Source organism: Maniola hyperantus, chromosome 5 (genome assembly GCF_902806685.2).
Source record: "Maniola hyperantus chromosome 5, iAphHyp1.2, whole genome shotgun sequence".
Lineage (NCBI taxonomy): Eukaryota > Metazoa > Arthropoda > Insecta > Lepidoptera > Nymphalidae > Maniola > Maniola hyperantus.
The window spans coordinates 5919231-5946610 of NC_048540.1; the positions used below are offsets into that span (position 1 = coordinate 5919231).

The 27380-nt window shown below is 37.0% G+C and overlaps 2 protein-coding genes and 1 pseudogene across 3 annotated transcripts in view; 2 read left to right on the top strand and 1 right to left on the bottom strand.

The window, feature by feature from the left end:
- Window positions 1-399: 399 nt before the first annotated feature.
- LOC117982331 (uncharacterized) lies at window positions 400-26679 on the top strand (annotated as a pseudogene).
- On the top strand, window positions 8954-14524 carry LOC117982513 (cuticle protein 19.8-like). The gene is made up of 8 exons (XM_069498659.1): window positions 8954-8997; window positions 9201-9380; window positions 9460-9626; window positions 9829-9897; window positions 12175-12235; window positions 12755-12982; window positions 13703-13869; window positions 14455-14524. The coding sequence occupies exons 1-8, from the start codon at window positions 8986-8988 to the stop codon at window positions 14522-14524; spliced, it is 954 nt and encodes a 317-aa protein (XP_069354760.1). The 5' UTR covers window positions 8954-8985.
- Window positions 15618-27380, bottom strand: part of LOC117982326 (cuticle protein 8-like) — an 82596-nt gene continuing 70833 nt past the window's right edge. Inside the window, exons 1-4 of one of the 2 annotated variants that reach the window (XM_034968681.2) lie at window positions 17441-17477; window positions 16707-16913; window positions 16142-16308; window positions 15618-15751 (exon numbers count right to left, since the gene is read on the bottom strand). In XM_034968681.2, the coding sequence (XP_034824572.1) occupies window positions 15685-15751; window positions 16142-16308; window positions 16707-16913; window positions 17441-17452 (453 nt within the window). In that variant the 5' untranslated portion in view covers window positions 17453-17477 and the 3' untranslated portion in view covers window positions 15618-15684. Of the gene's footprint in view, window positions 15752-16141; window positions 16309-16706; window positions 16914-17440; window positions 17478-27380 lie in introns of those variants that run through there. The other variant, XM_069498474.1, reaches the window with a different exon arrangement.

Sequence of the window (27380 nt, forward strand, 5' to 3'; positions counted from 1 at the left end):
TAGGTGCTTTTTGCCTACCGTTAAAATTGAAACTTGCATGATTAGGTAGAGAATAGTCGATTCCATTTCGTTGTGACCAATATTATGTTGTCTGTCTGTCTGTCGTGTCTGTCAAGAAACCTAGGATACATCTCGTTGACCTAGAATCATGAAATTTGGGAAGTAGATAGTTCTTATAGCACAAGTAAAGGAATAAATCCGAAAACCGTGAATTTGTGGTTACAATTTAAACGTGTTCATGAACAAATAATTAATTAGTATTTTCAATTATCAAATTACGTATACCAACTATAACTATACCAAGTGCGGTATCATATGAAAGGGCTTTACCTGTGTTTTCTAAAACAGATTTTATTTATTTTTATGCATAATATTTTTTTGACTTACCTATCGTGCAAAATGTCGAAAAAATACCCGAGTACGGGGCCCTCGGTGCGCAAGTCTGACTGGCTAGTTTTTTTCTCAGGTATTTCAACATATCCTCGGATATAGTTTGCACTTTGCGTAAAAGCAGATGTAAAAGTAAAAATTTCGTTAACAACTAAGTGGCCTAAAGCTACAATATCATATTTTTTCACACATTATATGTACCTACATGGAAACTTGGAATTGCTATTACTTTTTATACAAACCGGAACCAACCGGAACGCAATTACCTTTTTATCTCGACGCCTAGGTACTATTTAAAGTAAATATACCTATCTACGTAAAACGATTTTTTACTGAACTTCTAAAATTAAATTAAAAAAGGTTTTCTTTACTAATTTACAATTAACTTTGAAGTAACTTTTACTTTGAGATTTAGTGATAGGTCGAAATAGCAATCGGGGTATGAGGCGGGGGTATGACCCGCACAGCCCCCGCACTAACCCGGTGCGGAATAGCACGGGAGCTGTGCGGGTATGCGGGGTGTCCCCCCCCCCCCGTTGCCATCTCGACCTGTCGCGTACTATAAGTACCTAACTATAAAATGTGGAATTATCTTCATTATTCAGTAGGTAAATATTTTCTTGTACTCGGTTTAATTACCTACCTTTATTTTATACTTTCGGGCATTGACCTATAAGTGTATTTCAATCTTGGTCACTCCACACAGGTTCCAGCAGAGTTCATCTAGTTAGGACCTATTCTCTCTGAGACCCAGTAGCTTTACCTACGGTTATAGTTGACTTTTGACCGCCAGTAAATAGCGTTGCACAGAGAAATCATCCCTCCATGGTTAAGATTGGAATAAAATGTAAAACATTTTTTGGATCACGCCTGCAAGTTGTTTCAGAATAAAAACACAATCCATCAGTATTGGCTTTTAAAAATAGCAGGCTAATACAAGTCAATATGTACCATGCAGTAATCAATCCATACTTACCATACATACAAAAGTGTGCCTGGCTGTAAGACCATCCGTTTAGCCATCCCCCTCCACTTAACGAAATTTGGAACAAACGCCAGGCAGCATAGCATCCCAGGGTACTTTTTGTCCCGGAAAATCAAAGAGTTCTCATGTAATTTTGAAAATTTTTAGTCACGTGGATGAAGTCATGGGCATCACCTTAGTATTTGGTACCCTGCACCCCCGACATAGACATTAGGCTACTTTTTATGTACTTAATCAGAGTTCACAATCGATTACATATCAAAAAAAGCTAAATCCACACGACGACGTCACGGGATATATCAAATGAATCGGTCAACGCAGCGTCCTACATTTTATTGTATGAAGGATAATAATATAATAGAAACGGTATTTACAGAATATACCTAAATATAGGCACCCTGAAATTGCATAAGTGATGAACTAGTCGAGGCTAGAAACAAAGACAATTTTCACACTTTATTTTTACTTGCTTTTGAACATAATATCGTGTTCTGAATACAGGATAGAAAAATCGGTCAAGTGCAAGTCGGACTTGCACACGAAGGGTTCCGTACCATCGTACTAGAAATATGAATAAATTTGAATAACACTTTTTTTTGTATTCATGGCGACCATTTTAAAATTTATTGTTTGTTATTGAAGCAGCAAAAGAAATACACATATCCAATCCAATCCAATCCGTCAGCCTGTTTGCGTCCACTACTGGACATGAGCCTTTCCAAGAGCGCGCCACCAAACACGGTCCACCGCCTTCATCAAGTCATCGGTCCAGTGCTGGAGGTCGTCCCACACTGCGCTTACCGGTACGCGGTCTCCACTCCAGAACACGTCTGCATAGAAATACACATTCTGTGAAAATTTCAACTCTCTACCAGTAGGTATTTGCCAGGTAGGTGTCAGCGCGGACTCTCTCCGTATCTGTATCTCGTGACTGTATCTCGTAAACTTCTATTAAGGTTCACGAGATACAGTCCGCTGACAGACAGACGGATGAGCGGACAGCGGAGTTCTAGTAACAGGGTCCCGTTGACATCCTTCGGGTACGGAACCCTAAAAATATCTGGTGTTTGTGTGGTGGTTAAATGTCTATTAACATATTAATTGTTCACCGCTATTCAATTATTCAGCGACATTGATGGTTTGTTTCGGTGTTGCCGAATAGCATATTTTAGGACAACAAAGCATCACTTATAAGACGAACTAGCATCTGGAAAATGTCAGTTGTCTTCCATGAATCTACAAGAAAGATGACACCTAAAGTAAGTTGTTTTCAATTGTGAAACATAATAATAAGATCCGTTTTAAAATTACCGTTTTGTTTTAGAATCATTTATTGGTGCTAGTTGTGACCGTCTTCGGGTTGGAAGGTACAGCGGGTGCCGCGTTTTCAAATGTGATAGTCCAAAGAGACGGAGTCATTCCTCTGGAGTATTTCACCTATGATCCGTCGTTCTCATATGGAAACCCTCAAGCGGCCCAGCTATCCACCCCACCTTTGGAATCAGTAATACAAGCACCTTCAGTGTCAGCGATTGTTGCCCCTTGCTTGGCGCCTTGCATCATTCCTAACGGCCAGGGACTGGCACCGATATCATCGGCTACAATTCCTTCAAATGCTAAAATTATTACCTACAGTCCTTCAGTTCCGAATGTTCCAGTTGTAGTGACTAACAAAGAGGTAATACAATTATTTAGATGATACTACCTACATATACCTACGCATAGTACGCGACAGGTTGAGATAGCAATCGAAATGGGGACGCCCCGCACAAACCCGCGCTAACCCGGTGCGTAATAGCGCAGGTGACGTGCGGGTGTGCGGGGCGTCCCCTTGCCTCATACTCCAATTGCCATCTCGACCTGTCTCGTACTATAACTGTATTTTACTGTTTAAACATTTTAGCAGATTTTTACTGTTAACATTTGAAATTCTCTTTTGTTTTTGGTGAATCGTGTATTCAAATATTTTAATTGTTTTCATCATTAGGTATCGTCGTATTTAGCATTGGTTGACGACGATGATGATGATCAGCGGCTCCGTGCGACAGGTCTATCCAACTAGGGTTTACTGGTTTTATCAATTTTAAAATATTTTAATCACTGCCCCTATTATATCACTACCCCTATTATAAATGCAAAAGTGTGTTTGTTTGGTTAATTGGTTTGTAACGGAGCTACGAATCGACGTAATTTTTTGCATGGGTATAGTCAAAGATCTAGGGAGTGACATTGGCTACTTTTTATGCCGGAAAATTAAAGAGTTCCCACGGGATTTTCAAAAACCTAATTCAACGCGGACGAAGTCGCGGCTATCAGCTAGTATTATAATAATTTAATTTATATTTATTTTAATATTTGTTAACATTTATGATTTTAAATAAATAAATTTTATAATTATTTTATTATTATTTATTTATATTTTAGGCTCCAAGAGGTTACCAATACGCTTATGCTGTTTATGATGACCATACTGGAGACAAAAAATCTCAAAGCGAACAAAGTGATGGGTCAGTAGTGCATGGACAGTATTCGTTCATTCAACCGGATGGCATCCGTCGCGAAGTTGTTTACACCGCGGATGATTTAAAAGGGTATCGCGATATAAGGCTAATATAATTTAGATCCCACACACAGATAGCAAATAATACAGTCATAATTCCTATAGAATTGTCTTCATATCGAACTAAAACTAAAAACTTAAAAATATAACCTATTTCCTTACAATAGACAGACCACAATACATATTTCATTAATAAATACCCAATAATGTTACTTTAGTTACCTACTTCTAAGACCAGAATATATTATGGAGCTAAGAGGGAGTAGCTTTAGTATTAAGGTGACGCAGGACGCTCGACCGAAATTGGCCGCGCACGTGGGTAACGTGTTTGCTTTTCACTTGACATTGTATGAGAAAGTTGAGAGGCACGATGATTATCACTGAAATCAAGCGCGCGAAAAAGGTTTAGGAAAAGTATTTTTGAGAAAAAACTACTGAATTTATGTTTGCAAAGTAAAGTTATTTCAACTAATGAATAAATAAACTACGTCTAATGATAAATTGTTTTAGAATTTTCATATCCCTAATCTTATTTATTTACGCCCAAAGTTGTCATAAATTTAGTGTTAAAATAGGAATCTTTTGAGGCCCGTAACTTTTAAATCAATTTTTTTTTCAATGTTTTAGATATCATTGAACCTAGATAATGACGAGATAAATCAATGTAATTCTTAGTTTTGTGCGTACAATATCGAATATTGTTGTATTTTCCCTCCTACGTTTGTATGGAGAAAGCACCGAACTGAGTCCCCTTAAGCTTACGTAATATGTAATGACTCGTTATTATCACCATGTTTTAATAATGTTGTTAAATTCAACCATTGACAATCAAAAGTGGTACCCAACCCTAATAAAGATATTTGTAATTTTATACAAAGTCGGTTTAAAATTGAAAACTGTTCAATTTGTTTTTTATTTAACAGGTTTAATGCAGTGGTTAGAAATATTTCACCCGAAGCTGAACAACCTAAAGAAAGAAAAGTGCAAGTAGTCAAACCCCAACAGGAGCCTTGTCCGGAACCTCAAAATGCACAACTAAGTCAAACCCACGAACAAAACCTAGAAAGAACAATTTCAGAATTTGAACCACTTCAAGAACCAAAGGGTGTGCAAAAGAATCATGAAATTAGTGAAGAAAAGATTGAAGAAAAAGTAGACAAAAGTCCTGAAGAAAAGGCAAAAAAGGCAAAGGCTCGAGAAGACGAACCTATAGAAAGTAGTTTTCCAATATTAACCAATGTAATTACTTACAACGATATCATAAAATGTCTTCAAACTAAACTCATTAGTGCAAAAAGTGCGGTCTCTCCTCTAACTTACATACTTATTCCGTCTTTGACTGGGCCTTGTTAATTTGTTTGCAGTCATTGGCAACATTACTTAAAAATAAGTAATAAATCAATGGAACCGAAAAAACAAAGAACAATTGAATAAAAATGTAACTGTAGGTACCATGATACTAATCTATGGAATAAGTGAATTAACTTATATTCTCGCATATAGATCATAATACGGCTATTATTGCAATGATTAATGAAATTACGAAAACAAAAGTCAAGGTTTTTAACTCTAAGATTTACACGATATAGTTGTAATTATTTTGTTATCAATAAAAAATTAATGTTATTTTATTTTGGTTGTAATTGCTTTGTTCTGGAACAGCACGCGAGATAGCTCATTTTTTCATACCTAATAATGAAAAATAATTGTCTTTTCATATTTTTTGTGTAGTTATTTTAAAATGAGTAAAGGTTTTGCGGCTCAGGGTTTTTTTTCTTTATTTATTTAGGGACTTTAATATTTATATACATGTCAGCCATTTTTAGTCTAAGTTAATTAACCTAACCTAACTAAATAACACAAGTAAACAAAAAAGAAAAGTCAAAGGAAAATCAAAACAAAAGTTACACATTGTTCAAGAAATAAGGCTTATGGATTCAAATAGACTTATGGCATCCTTAGATGCATTGTCATGTCAGAATCTCAAAATGATCATGACGTCTCATGGCCGAGTGTGTTTGTTGCAGTGTGACTTGACATTATCAAGCATAAAGGTAGGCGGCAGCACTGCTGCGTGTAGCATGGTTCAGAATCATACCTTTATTATTATTTATCTCGTAAAAATACATAAGAAACAAATCTTTATGCCCACTATTTCAAAATGTGGCAAAAGTAACTAACTATATAAAATAAAACAAGTAGCAACGCCTACTACAGTAAAACACGTAGATAAATAATTTATTTATTTATCATTACTCTACGTTAGGTGTGACAGTTTCACTTTCACATAACGCTTTTGCGTTTTGCGTGTTGCAAAACTGGAATTTACATTTATAAAACAAGGTAAATGGAATGCTCTAAAATTACACCATCCACATAATAAATCTCAAGGCGCGAAACATAAACATCATTTATACGGATACAGAAAGAATTCACTGACGAAACTGTTTGTGGTTTACTTAAAATCATTAGATTTATGTGTACTTACAATATTTTTTTTAAAACAATATTAGCCATGTTAAATCACTTATATTCCCCTTTCCTCTCCAATTAAGCGTCAGGCTTGTGCTAGGAGAAGGTACGACAACAGTGCAACGGGCGGGGTTTGAACCGTCGACCATTCGGTTTTCATTCCACTCCTATACCGGTTGAGCTATTGAGGCTATTATTTAAAAAGTGCATACACTTTCTTTAAACTTCTCAAACGCTTAAGCGCCGTAAATTTTAAGTTTACTACTAAATACATACTTACTAAGTATTTGCAGCGCTTGGGTTCGAGATATTTGGGACAGTTGAAAGCTTTTAATAATAACATCGTGTCCCAATAACTGATCTACGCATCAGGTGACCCAAGAGGGCACTTATATAGCTCAACGGCTAGGCCTAATTTCTTTTACGGTTCCGTACCCGAAGGGCGGCAACGGGACCCTATTACGCCACTGCTGTCCTTGCGTACGTCCATCCAACCGTCCATCCGTCCACCCGTCCGTCCGTCTGTTCGTCAGTGGGAAGTATCACGTGAACCGTAAAAAGTAAAGAGTTGAAATTTTCAGACTGTGCATTTCTACTGTGATTTTATTTCGGTTGAAATTGCTTTGTCAAAAAAAAATAACAACTTAAAAATGTCCGCCATAAGTATTAAAAAGTGTTATTTCTTATACGATGAAACCTGAACCCTTCGTGTACGAGTCCGACTCGCACTTGACCGATTTTAATATGACTGTGCAATCTACCAACTGGTAGCTGGTTTCTGGCTCCTCCCGGTAAAGTATAGACATGCGAAACTGTGTTTTCTATCTACATAATTGCTTTTCACGGCCCCTCTGTTTAACCAATTTCATTTTATTTTTATTTTATTTCATTTGGAAAACCAACAGCTTAAATTGCTCTTGAGAATCTTAAAATTAGGTAACCAGGAGCTAATAATTAATATGTTTTCAATTTGGACGAAATTTGGTATACCTAGTGATAGTTTGCATCCCGGGGACGGAAATAGGCCATTTTTGTCCGGGAAAATCAAAGAACTATTTTAAAAGCTAAATCCACGTGGATGAATCCGCGGGCATCATCTGTTTGATATAGAGAAAGAGCATCCCGGAAATGGATATAGGCAACTTTTTTATTCAGAAAAAACTAAGTTTCCTTGGGATTTTGGAAAACGTAAACCCATGCGGCAGAATACTTAGTATTCTAACTTTTAAAGAAAAAAAGAATATTAGCCTTGTTAATGCTAGGAGTGAGTACGACCATAGTGCAACGGGTGGGGTTTGAAACGCCAACTTTTCGGAATTCAGTCCGCTTCTTAACCGTTGATCTATTGAGGCTCTTAAACTTTATTATCAAAAGCAATATAAATCGATACTATTATTATAAATGCAAAAGTGTGTCTATCTGTATGTCTGTCTGCTAGCCTTTCACGGCCCAACCGTTCAACCGATTTTGACGAAATTCGGTACAAAGATAGCTTGCATCCCGGGCAATGACATACGCTACTTTTTTTATTCCGGAAAATCAAGGAGTTCCCATGGGATTTTTAAAAACCTAAATCCAAGCGGACGAAGTCGCGGGCATCATCTAGAAAAAATAATTTAAAACAAAATTCTTAGAACCAAAATAGGAATGTAAAAAATGTCTAAGACTGTTATGAGAAGTACTTGAGTCACCATCAGAATGACAAATATTTTCACGAATGTTCCGGTATAAAATAACATTTGCGTCGTTTCATGAGAAAAATATCTATCAACAATTCTTTATCTTTTAAATAATAATTTATACGTGGCAATTACTTATCTCGCTAACAAAGCAATTCTTTCCTTGAGGGCTTTCGATTAAACCTGACCCACATAACCAAAATAATAGTCTAACGAACCACCTTCTATCAAATAAAACAAAAGCTATCATTAATATGACATGTTAAGATGCAAAATATAAAGAGAGGTGTTGAAATAATTCAACGTAGTTGGAATGTAGAAATATAATGCGAACACTTGGGCTTATTACTTGGTCAACTTCCTAATTAAACTCGAAATATTACTTTTTGTCTTATTTTTTCCCCTTTGTAGCTTTTTAGGTGGAAATTAAATACCTAACTAATTAAGTAAATTCATCAAAATCTTGAATTTTCAATAATAAATATTTTTCAAATTAGGTAACTAGATAATTGTTATTTTTCGACGTCAGTGATGTGCAAAAGAATAATAACAGGCAGGAAAATCGATAAATAACTAACAACAATGGCTAATGGGCATAAGGAACCCTTTTTACTTTTCACTTAAAAGTGGAAATGAAATTTATTCAGAAACACGGAATGATTATTACAAAATACAAACAAAGAACCTACTATATCCTAGGAAAAGCATAACAATCGAAGTTAAAATGATTAATCGTTTCATATCAGTCTTAGTTTGACCTTGGCAAATCTAAGAGTCAAGGTTGGTGCATTTCTCCGCCCCACCACCGGCACCGACCATACACGGTAGTGTTCTATAAAACCATTCTAACTAGCCTTTTGACATCAATCAATTCTCAATTATTCAACTAAACACACAAAATGTTCAGCAAAGTGAGTAACCAATAAATCACGCTGACCATTATTTATTCGCACTTTATAGAATTACATCCAATTTTCGAAAATAAAAGGATTTTTAACAATTAAACAAGACAAGTTGACAGACAGAACTTGGAAAACCACATATAGACCGGATTCATATTCCATAATCTTTTACAAAGAAATAATCACTACAAAGTTACTTTTTCTTATTTCAGATCGTAGTTTTCGGAGCCTTCCTCGCGGCAGCCAACGCCGGTCTCCTACACGGACTTGGCCACGCTGTCTCCTCCCAAAGCATCATTCGTCACGATGAGGGTCACTATGCAGCTCCCCATGCTGCCCCAGTACTAGCCTATGCTGGCCCAGTTGGTCACTACGGTGGTCATCACGAATACGTAGGTTCACTTAAAAAAGCCAACTTGCCAATCTAATAGATACCTAAATGACTTTGTTTGAATGCTATCTTTTGTCCAGGCCCACCCCAAATACGACTTCGCGTACTCAGTAGCCGACCCCCATACCGGCGACCACAAGTCCCAGCACGAGAGCCGCGACGGAGACGCCGTGCACGGCTACTACTCGCTGCTGCAGCCTGACGGCTCCGTGCGCAAGGTCGAATACACCGCCGATGACCACAATGGGTAAAAAAATACTGAGTATTTTGAAATTTTTAATCTCGTCTCTCAAAAAATTCTGATTAACAACATCGTGAGGAAACCTGCATGCCTGAGGGTTCTCCATAATGTTCTCAAAGGAGTGTGAAGTCTACCAATCCGATCCTGATGATAATAATATTATGTTTACAGTGTACACGTATGATATAATGGTACTCTCTTGTTTCAGTTTTAACGCTGTCGTACACAACTCCGCTCCATTTGTGCATCCTGCGCCCGCCCCGGCCTACTATCATTAATCGTTCCCAGTAAAATAATTGATATTAATAAATAATTGATAATAATTACAGTCGATGTACCTTAAATGAGGAGCTGGCGAACGGTGTAATGACTCGAGGGACAAAAAACCGAAATGAAAGTCGTTGAAACTTAAATGCAATTAATTATATCTACAGTTTTGATCGAAATTAATTTAAGCACAGTTTTGGGCCGTTTTGCTTGGAAAATGAATTCAGGTTTGTATGGCCCAAAAATATTCGAATTAAAGAAAAAAGTATTTTGATCAGAAATGTAATGGGTATTGTACCGTTTTGTTCGCCAGCTCCTCAAATAGTTTTACAAAATATGAATGTGTTTACGAGTGTGTAAATAAAGCGTGGATGACTTTAAACATTTACTTACTTTTATTTCCTCGATGCATCTAGTAAGTTTAGAATAATAAGCAGCAGTCAGTAAGATATTCGATTCCACCTTTCTGGCCAAGTACAGATTGGTAGACATGGATATGGAAAACTCAGCGATTGATTTCATGCAGTTTTCTCACGATGTTTTCCTTCACCGTTAAAGAAAGTGAGATATTTTAACTGCTTAAAATCTATACTAATATATATCCAGCAGTGGACGCAAACAGTCTGATTGATTGATATACTAATGTTATTTCGAAATAACTACCTCAAATAATTAAGGTCGTATAGTTATTAGAACTGAATCACACGTTTTTAATTTTTTTTGTTTGGCTGCCTGTCTGTATGTTTGAATGGCCTAATCTTCGGAACGGCTGAACCTATTTTGATGGGACTTTCACAGACAAGTAGAGGATTAATCAAGGCATAGGCTACTTTTTAACCGACTTTTAAAAAAGAAGGGGTTGTGTTTTTCTACTTTATATACACCGAAATCTCTGAGATTTCTGAACCGGTTTGAGTATTTTTTTTTCCGATGGAGAAACTTTGCGAGATTGTCCCATAAAAAATTTGCATTCCAACTCCTCAATCCTGATGATGCACGGGACCTGACCACCTAAATTGATGGGATTTAGAAACTGTTGGTTATAAATTGATATCGGAGATACCTACGAAGTAAAGACTATTGAACTTGAAGACTATATTGAATGCAATATTCATTACAGCATCAGAGCTGAGGAGTCGTCCTCTACTCTGATGCTGTAATGAATATTGCATTCTTAAATCGTGGTAATCCCACGGGGATTTTAAAGAATCATCGTTTAAGTGTTTGTACGAAATTTGGTACTGAGATCTCGGGGACGAGCTACTATGAATAGGCTACTTTTGTCCTGGAAAATGAAAAGTTCTCAAGGGATTTTTAAAAACATAAATCAACGCGGGCGAAGCGGCGGGCATCAACTAGTACACAATATAACTGCGAAAAGGTAGAGGTGCTGAGCCCTGGACTTCTCGTATAAGAGACATCCACCATCATCATACACCAACAACATCTTGACGACTTGGCTATCACCACTCTTAACCTCTAAGGATATGCAAATACCTCAGTCTATTCTTACTATGTAACATACATACATGGAATACCAACACTTCTACATCAATTCTCGATATGTTCAAACTACACACAGGCAACAGCACTAAACACGATACTAAACTGAAGATCAAATCCAAGTAAAGAGGTCCCTTGATATGCTTCGACGATCGCTCTACCCAATTCATAGAAAATAAAAATCTAGTTCAAACCACAACAATTTTACTACGCATTTTACATAATACGACTTAACACCTTGGCAAAATTTTTAGGGTTCCGTAATAAATAAGCAACCCTAAATAGTTTTGCCATGCCCGTCTGTATATCTGTCTGTCCGTCCATCCGTCCGACCGTGGCTCTCTCTATAAAGTAAAGTATCTCCCTACATAAAGTAAAGTTGATTTTTTTCAATTAACAGATCCCTGAATTGAAAAAACCATTTTTCGATTAAAGCACCCGTCTAGAGTCGTAGGTATAAGTTTCATTGAAAATTACTTCGGTAAAGTTATCAATTGTACAAAACAGCTAGTATATTGTGACGGGCGACTACGGAACCCCATGCTGCGCGTAGCCCAACAAGTACTTGACCAGTTTCTTAGTTTTTACGCGGCGGCGGTCGCGTACTACTCCAAACGTGCTCGTAACGCCAAAATTATGTACCATGACATAAATCGATATTGGTATCATACTGAGGGTCTTGAGGTGACCTCACCTATTGTCATTATTGCCGCTAGCCCTCCATGGTCTACTGCCATCCCGCTTATTGTTATTGAATGATTTATGATATAAAAGAGATTTCCAGCATCAATACTCATCAATCAGAGATGAAAAGTGTATCAAACAACATCAAAATGTTAAGCAAAGTGAGTGTGACTAAATCGTTTCATGTGTAATAAGATACGTCGTTAACTTAATCGTGTGAAAATCATGTGTAGTGACCGCAAGTAATTTAAAACCTTAACGCGCTTACCGCGTGGTGTTATTTTGTTGACGTACGGTTTTATCTGCTCTTATCGTGTTAAGATCAGCACAAGCTGATAAAGTACCCTACGGGGTTTAATGCCTCTCCTTTTTTCATGTCAAAAAGTTTCAAAAAGTCGATGTTATGTTTTACTACGCTTTTAACTCGGATGTTCGAGACAATATTTATGGAGTTTTCTGTTTTAAACTAAATCATTATTGTACACCGAGGAGTTATTGTACCAGCTTAATTCTACTAACTCTGGTCGTGCGCCTTTGTTCATTCTAGTAGTAACTTCTTTTTGGACCTTGTCTCACTCAGGTGGGGTCCGGTTCCCTACATTTTATAGTATGAATATTTTAAGATAGATATATAGAGTAAAACATGTGTATTAGATAATTTAAGTATTTGTCTATTCCAGATCGTAGCATTTGGAGCTCTTCTCACAACGGCTAACGCTGTCTATTACCCAGCTCCTGCGGTGTCGTCACAAACTATACTTCGCCACGACGACGGTCTGGCGCTAGGACACATCGCTGCGCCTGCACACTACGCCGTTCCTCTAGTACAGGCTGCTCCTCTGGCACATTACGCCGCCCCAGCTCTATACGGTGGTTATGATGTTCATGGTGACGGTCATGATGAATATGTAAGTATGAATATAGTCTTATATCGTTTACTACTTACCATGCCAGGTAATCTTCAGAAATAGCGCTTGGTAATAGGTTTACTCTCCAAAGCATTTTCAAGCTATGGTATAGGACACCTTAACAATGAGGGAGAGATAATGTCATTATATCAATGTACTTACATATTTACTTGAACTTACCTACTTGTAAATCTAATTTCTATGAAATTTCTAGGAAGAGAGAAGGTTCTCACGCAGATACTGAGGTACCTCTAGCCCGCGACAGGTCGAGACAGCAATTAGGGTATAAGGCGTGGGGGACGCCCGCACATCCGCACGTCACCCGCGTTCGCCCGCATCGGGTTAGCTTGGTGGTTGCGCAGATGTGCGGGGCGTCCCCTCCCCGATTGCCATCTTGACCTGTCGTGTACATGTTTGAAAAATACTCGAGCTTGATAACTCATAGCAATCCGCGAAGTTGTATCCTCACGTCTTTCGATTTGCTTGTATGAACTTTAATATTACTTAGTACGTTCATGATGAACTTGAAGACTTTATGAGCATTTACGTGGAGATCTAGACCACATTGGTGTTCTATTCTCATGAACGTGACAATAACAACTGAAAAGCATACACTTGATGCCTGACGGTCATCGGTTGGTGTTGATCGGTCTAATATTAGTTAACACAGTGTTGACTGTTTATTCTTGTAAATTAAAATTCCATAACATGTTCTTCCAGGCTTACCCCAAATACGACTTCGCGTACTCAGTAGACGACCCCCACACCGGCGACCACAAAGCACAGCATGAGAGCCGCGATGGAGACACTGTCCATGGATTCTACTCGCTGCTCCAACCCGACGGCTCCATCAGAAAAGTCGAATATTCTGCTGATGATCACAGCGGGTAAAAAAAATTATATCTCCTACAGTTATTAATAGTCAAAGTCAAAAAATTTATTCAGGTACTATTGTACACTTTTTGATTGTCAGTTGTTGGATTTGTAAGATGATGTAGTGGTGATAATTATAATTACGTAAACTTAAATCCAAAACTACGACGGTTCTAAGTGTGCCCAGGTCTGAGAAGAGCCCACAACAAACTCAGCCTGGTATATATTATATACAGAAGGGTATAAATAAAGATGGCTCTATCTTATTCAAATCTAATTTTTCGTTGGTGTAGGTATGCCCGGCTAATTTCAAATCCATCCGGGATCCTTGTCATGAGCTCATTGGTGGCAGCCCGACTCCTGAAGTGAAATTAGCCAGGTATACTCAGTTAAAATCCAGATTTGAGCTGTAGAATACTAAATATAGTTTCCATTGTAGAATATTGATATTAGCAAACTAAAACGTTTACATTAAGGAGTTATATAAATTTCAGTACTTTTCTCTAGATATTATGCAGGTTTCTTTACTATCACCTTCTATAAAATAACTTGAACTTATCGATTTATATTATTTAAGTATGTTTATATTTTTATTACAGATTTAATGCAGTGGTCCACAATTCGGCGCCTTCAATTCACCCGCAACCGATCTACGATGCCCACTACTAATTTAAGACAATGGGGCCGATTCTCTTGTGCATAATCTCTACACTAAACTAAATTAACAGGTCTAAATCTAGTGCTATCCTTTTCCGCAAGCAATATTATGAAAGGGATAGCAAAAGATATAGACGTGTCATTTTAGTTTAGTTTAGAGATTGTGTACAACGGAATTAGCCCCATTATCTATTTAAATTATAGTATGGATTATTTATTTATTAAATTTATACACTGGAAAAGTTTTTTAATCCTTTATTATGTCTATGTATCAAAAATCACAAGTACAACATACCCACACTAAAGGACCTTTTGAGAAATTTAAAATACATAAAACTAGACCATCAAGTCTTTCGAACACTAAGCATGAAATGAATTTTTAGTCGAAGCCAAACTGAATGATGAACAATTTAAAATTGTTTAGTACTAAATTATTATTCAGACGGTAACTCCAAATTTTAATTTGAGGTTCCAGTCGCAAAGGCGTATCGGGCCATAGGCGTAGGTAAGTATACATCTCATTCATTTTCAATTATGTTTTAGACAAATACAACAACCTATACTTTTTGTTTATTTAACAAAATCATAAACAGTAGGTATACACAATAGCAGTAGATGTAATAAAAACTGCATTAGACGGCCTCAGTGCTTAAATATAAACTTCTTTTTGAATTAACCTTGAATGTGAATCTAATAATAAAATCGGATGCTGTACACCAACGAAAATAAAGGACAGTACAAAAACCGTGTTAAGTAAAAACTTTAGAATTATATAAATATAGAGAAAATCGCGATGCTCAAAGCAAAAACATTATTAGCTAATCTACAAACTATTATAGGACATTTTTAATCTAAATTTTTAAAAGCAAAAGGTGACTCACTGACTGACTGACTGATCTATTAAAGCACAGCTCAAACTTATGGACGGATCGGGCTGAAATCTGACGTGCAGAATGCAAATAGCTACTCATCTGCTAAGAGAGGAGTTAAAATTAGGGGGTTGAAATTTTTGTATTTCACGCGGACGACGACGCAGGCATAAGCTAGTAGTAATATGGTTTGTGGTAAGCCTACTATATAACTTTATAAGTAAAACAAAAAAGTGGGTATTTGAATAACATTTAATAAATAAAATTATAGGTTCCGTTAATAATACTGAATTTGGTTTGCGCTTAGTAGTGAGAGTAGTAACCCTGGGGATGTACTGACGGAGCTGAGTTGTGTACGATGGCGTTGAATCTGAAAAATAAGGCACAGCTATTAGTAGAGTCCCCTGCCTGAAGTTTACATCAATAATAATCTAGATAGCTTTTTAAATCAATTATGAATTCTGGACCAAGCTGAAGAAAATGTTTTGTACACGAAACGCCATAAAAAAATTCTTACAGATGAACGAGGAGGTATGAACGCTTTTGGTGGATTACGGCGAGATCCATGCATGAAAAACCTAAACTTGCCACTGGCAGTCCGCCAGCGTAGTCAGTCGCCAGTCCGGTAGCGGTTGCCAAGAGCAATTCACCTTGGCAATGAAGATAAAGCTTTTACCTACCTAATGCTTTTTAATGTAATCTAAGTTCCCGTTCGGGATGTTATGAGGAAGGGTTTTCAGGCAAGTTTTTGGTAACTTACCCGTTGTGGTCATCGGCGGTGTATTCGACCTTGCGCACGGAGCCGTCAGGCTGCAGCAGCGAGTAGTAGCCGTGCACGGCGTCTCCGTCGCGGCTCTCGTGCTGGGACTTGTGGTCGCCGGTGTGGGGGTCGGCTACTGAGTACGCGAAGTCGTATTTGGGGTAAGCCTGAATAAATAAAATACATCATGATTAAATGAAATTGAACAATGTTATCATCATCAGCATCATCATCATATCAGCCTGCAGACGTCCATTGTTAAACATAGACCTTCCTTAGTGAGCGCCACACCTTGTTCTCAGTCTTCCTCATCCATCTACTGCCCGCCACCCTCTTTATTTTGATGATAATCAATCGTGCCGGAGGGCGCCCAACGCTGCGCTTACTGCTGTATAGGATTTTTTGGCTCTAATATTAATTTTGTAGAAAGCCTTAAAAAAAGCTTTTGTAACCTCATAAAAGATTCAAAATTAAAATGTAGCTATTGGGCAAATATATGATTTTTTGGCATAGCACAACATTATTTTTGTAGAGTACACAATATTTTTGAAACTAAATAACTTACGTAATTGTCGTGTCCAGCATAGTGAGCAGCGGGAGCGTAGACAACAGGAGCGTAAGCCAAAGGTGCAGCATGAGCCAAAGGAGCGGCATAGGCCAAGGAAGCGCCAATACGGCCCTCGTCGTGACGCACTATGCTTTGAGAAGAGACAGCGTGTCCGAGGAGACCAGCGTTGGCTACGGCCACCAACATGGCACCGAAAGCTACGATCTAGAAATTATCAAAAAGTTATTGAAACTATATAACCCTCAGCTTTCTTTACTAGAATAAAATCATCTATGGGATCTCCAGATCATAGAAAAATTTCAACAAGGAAGGTAGGACCATTCAAATATCCTGTTTAATAATAACTGTTAACTAAGAAATACTTCATCAATCAGTAGTTAAGTAATAAGAAGAGCTTAAAAACTTTACACCTTTTCGTCGAGAAGAAATACGAGAAATAAACTTTGATTCTTTCTTTTATCATTCTAAAAATTTGATTATACTCTTTTGTTTTGTGTTTTAATTCACTTAAATCGTAACCCTGACTTCAATAACACAAATTGGAGTAAAATTGCTAACCATAACATAAGCTTGACCATGACATAGACTTTCCAAACATGTAATAAAATCGCTAACAAAGAAAAGCTTTTAACAAATGATTGATCAAACAAAATGGCTCATTTTAGATGAATATTTTTCTTTAATAAACCATTACATATTGTTAAGTATATGCTAATTAATGTCCCACTCACTTTGGCGAGCATTGTTGATTATTGCAGTGTTGGTCAGTGATTGATATTGATAGCCAGATACCCGCGGTTTTATATCATATATCACTGAATATAAATAAGTGGGGCGGCTAAACAAGACAAAACTTAGGTTAGTTATTAGAATATTTGAAATCCTTTCATATTGAGAAATTTTGATTTATTTTAATTAGCAACGATAAAAAAGGAGATAAGTAACTGACCAATCATTAACTTGACTCTATAAATCATCGCATAACAAATAATGACCTGAAAGATCTGAAAGAAACACTATCGTGACCATTGCGATGATATACAAACTTCAAACTTTTCCCGCGACGTCGTTAGCATGGATTAGGGTTTTTTAAAGGTCATGTAGAAATTTCTCATCATCCTTTCCTTGTAAGGGTCTTCGTTATAAAGAGAACTTACGAGTACTTACATGCAATATCTCAGTTTTCTAGACGAGTTCCTCCTATTGAAACCTTTAAATCGAGACGTACTTTAGATTACTATATATATTTTTTAATTCATTATTATCTTTTACGATCCATTACTAGATTAGATAAATAATATTAGAGACAAAATCATAGTAACGAACCTTGTAGTACATCAACGTTCATTTCAAAAGCTTCATTGATTTAGAAATAAGGCAATTGAAAAAAATTAATTAATCGTTATAGATTGTCACGTATAATTTTAATTGCTAATGAGTAAATCCATACTTCCATACTAATATTATAAATGTGAAAGTGTGTCTGTCTGTCTGCTAGCTTTTTACGGCCCAACAGTTTAACCGATTTTGATGAAATTTGGTACTGAGTTAGCTTAAGCATCCCGGGGAAAGACACAGGCTTTTTATCCCGGGAAATCAAAGAGTTCCCACGGGATTCGTAAAGGCCCATCCGTTTAACCGATTTATATGAAATTTGGTACAGCATGGTTTTGGTGGCTTGCATCCCGGAAATTGACATAGGCAACTGTATAACCTGGAAAATCATGAGTTCCCACGGGATTTTTGAAAAACCTAAATCCACGCGGACCAAGACGCGGGCATCACCAGTTGTAAATATAATGAATGATTGCGATAAAAAGTAAAACCCTCTTTGATATACGTAACGTTGCAATAGTCCATTGCAACTTCGTTAGATATCGCTTCTTGGATTGATTTTATTATTATTTATTTTTAAAGGATTGAGATTTCACTTTATAACTCTCCACTACCTATTAGTTAGAAATTAGTAGGTAGTCATAATCTGAATAAAACTAATAAATTAGCCTATTCCGATTTAACTTATTTCATTATTAGTGGTATCTACTGATTAAACTTTATCATCATGTATAGGGTACAAAAACCTGTCAGGTGAGAGTCGGACTCGCACACAAACAGTTCCATACTATCGTACAAGAAATCTCAAATCATTATAAATATATGTATAGTTTTAATTGACGAACACGATAGTCAGACAATGAAGTGATCCTATATAAAAACCAGGTAGACTATTAAACTACGTATACCTGTTTCTGTCATCGGTACCCGCCCTAACCCTTAAGATCAAATAGGTATATAAATTTTATGAATAAAACATATCGATATCAATATTTCGACGTTATATCTAAGATATACAAGTAGATAGGTACGCCGTCCAGTGCAATAGGCTACTTGACAATTTTTTTAAGTTGGTCTTAAATGGTTAATATTTGTCCTATTATATCAAAAAAATTAACACTATATTTTTTTGCGCCCTAAAAACCGTAAAACTTTAATTTAAAAAAATATTTTTCTTAGACAGGTGAAAACACTGTCGGCCATGTTTGGCCGATAGATTATCTGTGCTCTGACGTCATGCATTTGTAAACAACAGTATAACGTGGTTATACTGTCTGACGTCATGCATTTGTAAACAACAGTATAACGTGGTTATACTGTTGTTTACAAATGCATGACGTCAGAGCACAGATAATCTATCGGCCAAACATGGCCGACAGTGTTTTCACCTGTCTAAGAAAAATATTTTTTTAAATTAAAGTTTTACGGTTTTTAGGGCGCAAAAAAATATAGTGTTAATTTTTTTGATATAATAGGACAAATATTAACCATTTAAGACCAACTTAAAAAAATTGTCAAGTAGCCTATTGCTGTTAGGTAATTATTTTGCCGCGACCTTTGTCGTTATTGTTATTTTTATGAGCCGCGCATGATCTAGTGTCACCCCACTTGCTCTTATTTTAACTAAACGGACTATATAAACTCATGGTCAGAACCCACTGATATCAATAGTTGAGTTGTATCAACCAAACAATAAGCAATATGTTCAGCAAAGTAAGTGCAGCATTAATAAAATCAATATCTCAAATAATATCATGATCATACTTGTAATTACGCAAGATAAACTGGATTAATGTTTAAAAAATGTTTGAGCAGTTACTTAAATCTTCTGACCTTGTGAATTGTCTTAAAAAGGAATTCGCCCACATCGCGTTAAAAATATTTTGTCAATTTGTATTGGCACTAAGCTTTTTTTAGACCCACTCGCCTCTCTTCACTCGAATGGAACTTTTGAAATCCTTCGGGGTGGAATTTCCAAAAATCCTGTAACGAAACCCCAATTACCCACTGTCGTGGATATAACTTGAAAAATGTCAAACTTTTGTACAAACTCTCATCCCCCATTCCCCCATTCCCCATCTCTTGGGAGTGAAATTTCCAAAAATTGTGATATATCTTAATTTCTTAATTTTTAACTGAAGGCCCAAATACCAATTTTCATGGACGGACTTTAAGAATTACGGATTCTCATTCAAACTTTCATCCCCTATTCAACCAGTTAGAGGAGGAATTTCACAAAATCCTTTCTTAGTAAATGTCTAAGTCATAAAAGGAAACTATTGTAAAAAAAAAAAATTCTAGCCCCAGCTATTTAGGCTGTGCGTTGATAAGATCAGTAGGTTAGTCAGGGCTAGTCGTTTTGCAAAAAATATGGTACTGGATAAAGGCATAATGTTAAAATAACCCTTTACAAGTTGTGTAAATCTGATTTCTTATTCTACATAAAAAATATTCAAACGAAATCTGATTTTTTCTTTTTTTTAGATCATTGCTTTCGGAGCTCTCCTGGCAGCGGCTAACGCTGGCCTGTATGGTCACGCCGTATCATCACAAAGCATCGTACGCCATGACGGTGGTCACTACAACGCCGCTCCTTTGGCGTACGCCGCTCCCTTGGCGTATGCTGCACCCCTAGCCTATGCTCCTGCAGCATACAGCGGCAACTACGCTGGTCACGACGAATACGTGAGTATCAATAATTATGCTCTCGCTGGCCCACTACGCTGTTCAGCGTAACTAGTTAGCCACGCATGCGATACGGAATACAAAATCACGTGACCTAAATTTCATGGATTTCCAACTGGACTCAAAGTCTAACGAAAACTTTCAAAGATACAGCATAACCCTGCAGGTCTCCTCTCAGAATGAGCACGATTCCGGTCATAGGCCACCACGCTGGCCAAGTGTGGATCGGCAAACTTCACACTCTTTGAAAACATTATCTCAGACATGCAGGATTCCTCGTGATGTTATGAACACATTATTTCAATAAGTTAGAGGTCCGTGCCTGAGATCGAACCCCGGATCCTCCGAATAATCTTAACCACTAGGTTATCACTCGACATCGTTAATAATTAATACTTAGGACGTTGCATAGAGCATTATATTGCTTACTTGTAGTCACCTTCTGAAATTTTATTTAGAGCTATTGAAGTTCTATAAACTTTCAAAATTGCCCATAACTTCGGAGTGGAGTAAATTTGTTTGGTGTGAACATAAATGCAATGGCTCCGTGCTATTATTACCATTTCAGGCCCACCCCAAATACGACTTCGCGTACTCAGTAGCCGACCCCCATACCGGCGACCACAAGTCCCAGCACGAGAGCCGCGACGGAGACGCCGTGCACGGCTACTACTCGCTGCTGCAGCCTGACGGCTCCGTGCGCAAGGTCGAATACACCGCCGATGACCACAACGGGTAAGCTATTTTCATCATCATTATCAACCGATAGACTTCCACACGTCACGCTCTCGAATCCAGCGGCTCCCAATGTCTCGTTTGCTGTCGTTTATCCACCTAGTGAGCGGTCTTCCAACGCTGCGCTTTCCGGTGCGAGATCACCATTTTAACATCATAGGACCCCAATATCGCAAAGAGTAAGAAACCTTAACTTAAGACCCGTACTCCAATACAAACCTATTCTATATTATTCCCGAAATACTAGTTGGTCTTGATTCTACAAGGTACAGAATCAATTCCATCATAGCGTCAACGTGAGATGTAAAGGTAGGAATTCTAGTTCCAAAGATAACTTAGACACAGATCTGCTCCTAGTACAAACGAGTAGCCGGAGGATTCAACATTTTTTAGTTGATAGAAAATGATTTATTCACAATAATATATTTCTTTTTCAGTTTCAACGCGGTGGTACACAACTCTGCCCCCTCCGTCCATCCCCAGCCCGCCTACAGCCACTACTAATAAGTGTTTTCCCTAAAATGTGAAAATTGTTTGAATACCTCTTGTAAATATTATATAACTTATTAAATTTTCTTATATCAAAATGACTGTCTCTTATTCTCGACCTTTACCTATACATATGAATTTTATTATACCTAATTAAATGCTTTCAATTCAGTAAGTAGAATGTTTTTCAATTAATAAATTTACCAAAGTAATGTTTTATAATCATCAAGTGAATCTACTACTTGTTCGGAATGGCTTACCTACCGAGAAAAACCAGCAAGCAATTGCTCTTTTCAAAAATTTTACCAACAATATTATACGCCATGTTATAAGTTTATTATACGTATAATATTGTTTATTAAATTTTTGAAAATGGGTTTTTGAAAACATACGGTAGCGGTAGGTAGGTACATAAGTAGTTATGCATTCCCACGCATTGCTTTTGACAGATGAAATCACAACTGAATGGCGTTTCCGCAACATGGACCCTATAATATTTAAAATAATTACTTACCCACCTACTAAAAAAATATTTCAAATTGATTAAAATATTTCAAAACTCTAAGTACTATTTGAAATATGCCTATTAATAACTGTCGTGATATGTGTTCTTTTACAACTTAAAAAGTAATTAATGTAAACAAAGATAGCTAAATTAAAATGATGATAATCACAATGTCACAATAGGTAGTGAAGACTTTACATTATTACTGATGCATTCTATTCAATATGTAAGATGGAAGTCGGTTTATGTGTAAAAAGTATAACAGTTAATAATCATCATCATTATCAACCAATAGAGTATAGACGTCCACAGCTGGACATAGGTCTCTTGTAGGGACTTCCACACGCCACGGTTTTGCGCCGCCTGAATCCAGCGCCTCCCTGCGACTCGGCTGATGTCGTCCGTCCGCCTAGTGGGGGGTCTTCCAACGCTGCGTCTTCCGGTGCGAGGTCGCCATTCCAGCACCTTGGGACCCCAAAGTCTATCGGTTGTACGAACTATGTGCCCTGCCCAGTGCCCATTGCCACTTCAGCTTCGCAACCCGTTGAGCTATGTCGGTAACTCTAGTTCTCCTACGGATATCTTCATTTCTGATTTGATCACGTAGAGAAACTCCAAGCATAGCTCTCTCCATCGCCCGCTGAGTGACTCTGAGCTTTCTTATGAGGCCCATGAGGCCCATAGTTAATAATCGTATGTGCCGAATCAGTTGAAATACTCTACCCTTCACCATACCTACTATAGAACGCTAAATGCCTTGGTGATACGGGTTTGTGAGCAGGGTGATAACTAACTAACTATACCTACCTGGTAACTATACCTGGTGTAATATACGCATTCCACCAGAACAAATTTGAGCTAATTGAGAAGTTAAACAATATAATTCCAAAGGACAGCCGGGAATCAAATATAATATGATCTACCAATTAAAAGGACACGATGTATGCACAAATGCTACATCAGAGAAGTCGTCAAAACTTAGTCATAGCTAATTATTTTTATTAAATATGTTGCATATAAGCAGACGTTATTTCTAGCATTATTTAGGAGTAGGTAGGTACCTATTCTTCGAACGGATAATTTCTATGCCATAATAAGGAAAAGGACGTCATCCATCCTGGCAAGGCTGCGTTCGAGCTCCAACAGTATCCTGAATATGATGGCGGGAAAGCTGGATACGCCAATTCTCCAGCAATTCATTCAAGTTTTCGTCCGGTAAATACGCAGAGTGTTGACCGAGGGCTTGAAAGTGATCCCAAGATCGTATTGTTTGCGCCCTATTATGATAGCTGCTGTAAAAATAAAATAATAGTAAAATGATTATACTAACATAGTTTTTAAGCATTATACTAACAAAATATACTAACATAGTTTTTAAGCATTATCTGTACCTTCTAACAAAATATGGGTCTCCGTTGCCTTATTAAATAAAGAATTTAATTTAATTAATTTATTCTTTTTCAGAAAGTATGTACTTACCTATACGGAAGGTTTAATCAAACAAACAATGAAGATTTGTTTAATTGTAGGACGTAAGCTTGGGACTTAAGGATCGCACTACCTATACTACCTACGCCAGTCATATACTAAGTACTCCTACAAGAGCAACAAGTCCAAAAACATACAATTAAATAGGATTAACTCGATAATCCGTGGGTTTTTAATCTTCAGTAATACAAAAGGCCTTCTGTATAAATTCTCCACCTCTAATATTAAGCATTTATCAAGCAGATCTTCAAATTTTCCCACGTTTGGCCTCTCGGACCATAAAAATCTATTGCATAGGTACAAATCGAACCTACCATCTTTAACAGAACCCATACTAAGTAATCCATACCTACCATTTATTTAATATTATGAATGCGAAAGTGTCTGTCTATCTGCTAGCTTTCCACGGTTCGCTCTTTTAACCGATTTTGACGAAATTTAGTACAATAAAATGTGTGTTAATGTGTTAAAAGTATGCTCCTAAAAAAAGCATATTATACAGTCGCAGACTATGTAAACGATAAAAAAGCTTGGATTTGGCTCGCTCCAGCAATGCACGGGGCTGCAATGGCTTGTATAGTACGGTATAATAACATTGTAAATTGAAAAATTAAAAAGAGCAACCGCCGAGTTTCTTGCTGGTTCTTCTCGGTAGGAACGGCATTCCGAACCAGTGGTAAATTATAACTACCTGACTATTCATAAATACTTGTAAAAAGTTTACAAGAATAAAAAAAACATTCTATTCTATTCTACAAAGATAGCTTGCATCCCGGGGAAGGACTTGTTACTTTTGGTCTCGGAAACAAGGGATTTTAAAAAAAACCTAAATCCATATATTATACGAAGTTGTGGGCATACTTGGTGAAGAGATAGCTTGCATCCTGGAAATAAACACAATCTACCTTTTATCCCAAAAATGCAAATAGTTTCCACTTTTTTTTTATATAATGTTTTTTAGATATTATTATAACATAGATAGCTACTAAAAAAGTAATATAGCTATTGGGTAATTTATTGTAGTATGGCCTTTGTCTTTATAGCCGAATTTGCAAAGCGTGCACGCAGCAATGTCACCCCACTTGTTTTCAGTTGACAAAAACGTTGTATATAAAAGATACGGTGCACTTGGCTATATCAAACGTAAACTGATATCGATATTGAAATATCGAACAAAGTAAATCCCACAAAATGTTTACCAAAGTAAGTATATGTACAAGTAGATATTATGAATACAAATAATATTAAAAATATTTTTGTGGTTTTTGTCAGCAACTTTTATTATAAATCGCCTCTTATTTATGCCAAATATAAAATTTCTAAATTATTTCTTTTATTTAGTTTAAAGAAGAGCTTTATGATAAAGTACCTACTTTTCAGTAAAACAGTTAAATAATATAAAATGTATCAGTAAATAGTATTACGTATCTACCAGATTATATCTCTGGGAGCCCTGTTGGCAGTAGCCAACGCTGGTCTGTACGGATATGGACACGCCGTCTCTTCACAGAGTATCGTTCGTCACGATAGAGGACAATTTGCTGCTCCATTGGCCTACGCTGCCCCCTTATCATATGGAGGACATTATGACGGACACGATGTATATGTAAGTTTTTGCTACTATTTGACTCCATATATTATTATAGATTATCTTCTTTAAGAGCTTTATCTTGAAAATAAATAAAATTCATTCATTCACACAGACAGACGCGATGGCTTGTTGAATTCTATTTATTCTACGCATATTTTACGCGGTCTACGATGCTACGTGATTACAATTTTCTACAGTCTTTAGTTCCGTAATGAATACGTTAAAAACATCTTTGGAGGGGACCTTTTAAAATCATTATTGTATCGGGAGAATATCATTTTTGTCGTTTTTCAACCTTTTTTGTTGACTTGTTTGTTAAAAATACAAACCTGTTTATTTTAATTATATTTATTACATAAAGTCTGCTTTTCAGGCCCATCCCAAATACGACTTCGCGTACTCAGTAGCCGACCCCCACACCGGCGACCACAAGTCCCAGCACGAGAGCCGCGACGGAGACGCCGTGCACGGCTACTACTCGCTGCTGCAGCCTGACGGCTCCGTGCGCAAGGTCGAATACACCGCTGATGACCACAACGGGTAAGCTATCATCCTTTTTCCAGGTTCACACCAAACAAAACTTCGCATGTTCAATAGCCCACACCGGCAACTGCAAGTCCCAGCACGAGTGCCGCGATGGAGACACCGTGCATGGCTACAGCCAACTACTTGCTGCTGCAGCCTGACGGCTTTATGCTCAAGGTCATATACATCACTAATGACGACAAGTCGACAACGTAAAAATATATCCATTCATTGCTGCATTGCATTGATGCTCATATTTTGAGGCGATACTTGCCAAGGCTAGGCCGTAGGTATCCTATCGTCTACGACGCCGGAAAATAAAACCGACTGCAACTAACCAAATATGATTGATTGGTCTAATTGAAGAAATGTATCTATTTTTAGTATAAAATCAGTTTACTTTTAAATAACAGCTAAAATGGGATTGTGTGCCCAATAAAATATCTAGCACCGTAACATAACACTGACTTCTAGTTTTGTAAAATTTGTTTTCTCATTTCAGTTTCAACGCGGTGGTACATAACTCGGCACCCTCTGTTCATCCCCAGCCCGCCTACAACCATTACTATTAAGACTAATTATTATTTAAACTTACAAACCTTGTAAATATAGCTATATCAAATTAAATCTTCACACTTTAAACAAACTATCTGTCGCTTATTTTACCTCAAAACCAAGCTACTGAAACAGGTGAAAACCTAATCCTTTTCCGTCCTGTGGTTTAATTTATCTAACAACACAACGATATAATGCGTAAAAAAAAAAAAAAAAAAAGATTCCGACGAATTGAGAACCTCCTCCTTTTTTTGAAGTCGGTTAAAAATGACTTTCACGCGCCATTTTAAATTTATGTGTAAAATTACATGTATGTACGATTTTAGTCCTTATTTTAAAGATGAACCGTACTTTTTACATGACAGTTGACCCTTAGAGTTAAAATGGCGCGCGAGGAGTCATTTTTAAGTACTATACAAATAATAAAACACTAAATAGGCATTGCTTGCAAATCTTGTTTGCAAGACTCATGTAGTAAAATTTACAATTAAAGGCAATAAATTTTATGCGTCTAATCAGACTCTATATTAACAGCACAAGTCGTGACAATTTTCACGGAATTTCGTCACGAATAGTTAAAGAATTAGGGCCAAGTGCGTGAAACCTTATGGGCGTATACATAATCAATTAATTACTCTGGTAATTATGTTGTACTAGCTGAAGCACCCTGGCTTCGTTCCAGTTAACTTTCTGAAAATCTCATGCAAAAACTGAAACTGTACGTTGATATGTCAGTCAGTCAGTTTATCTTTTGTATCTATAG

What these genes read in the sequence shown, in the direction of transcription:
- LOC117982513 (XM_069498659.1), top strand. An exon ending in ACCGCCGATGACCACAATGG is followed by an intron (nt 9,627 to 9,828) that starts GTAAAAAAATAC and finishes CTCTTGTTTCAG; the next exon opens with TTTTAACGCTGTCGTACACA. An exon ending in TCTGCTGATGATCACAGCGG is followed by an intron (nt 13,870 to 14,454) that starts GTAAAAAAAATT and finishes TTTTTATTACAG; the next exon opens with ATTTAATGCAGTGGTCCACA.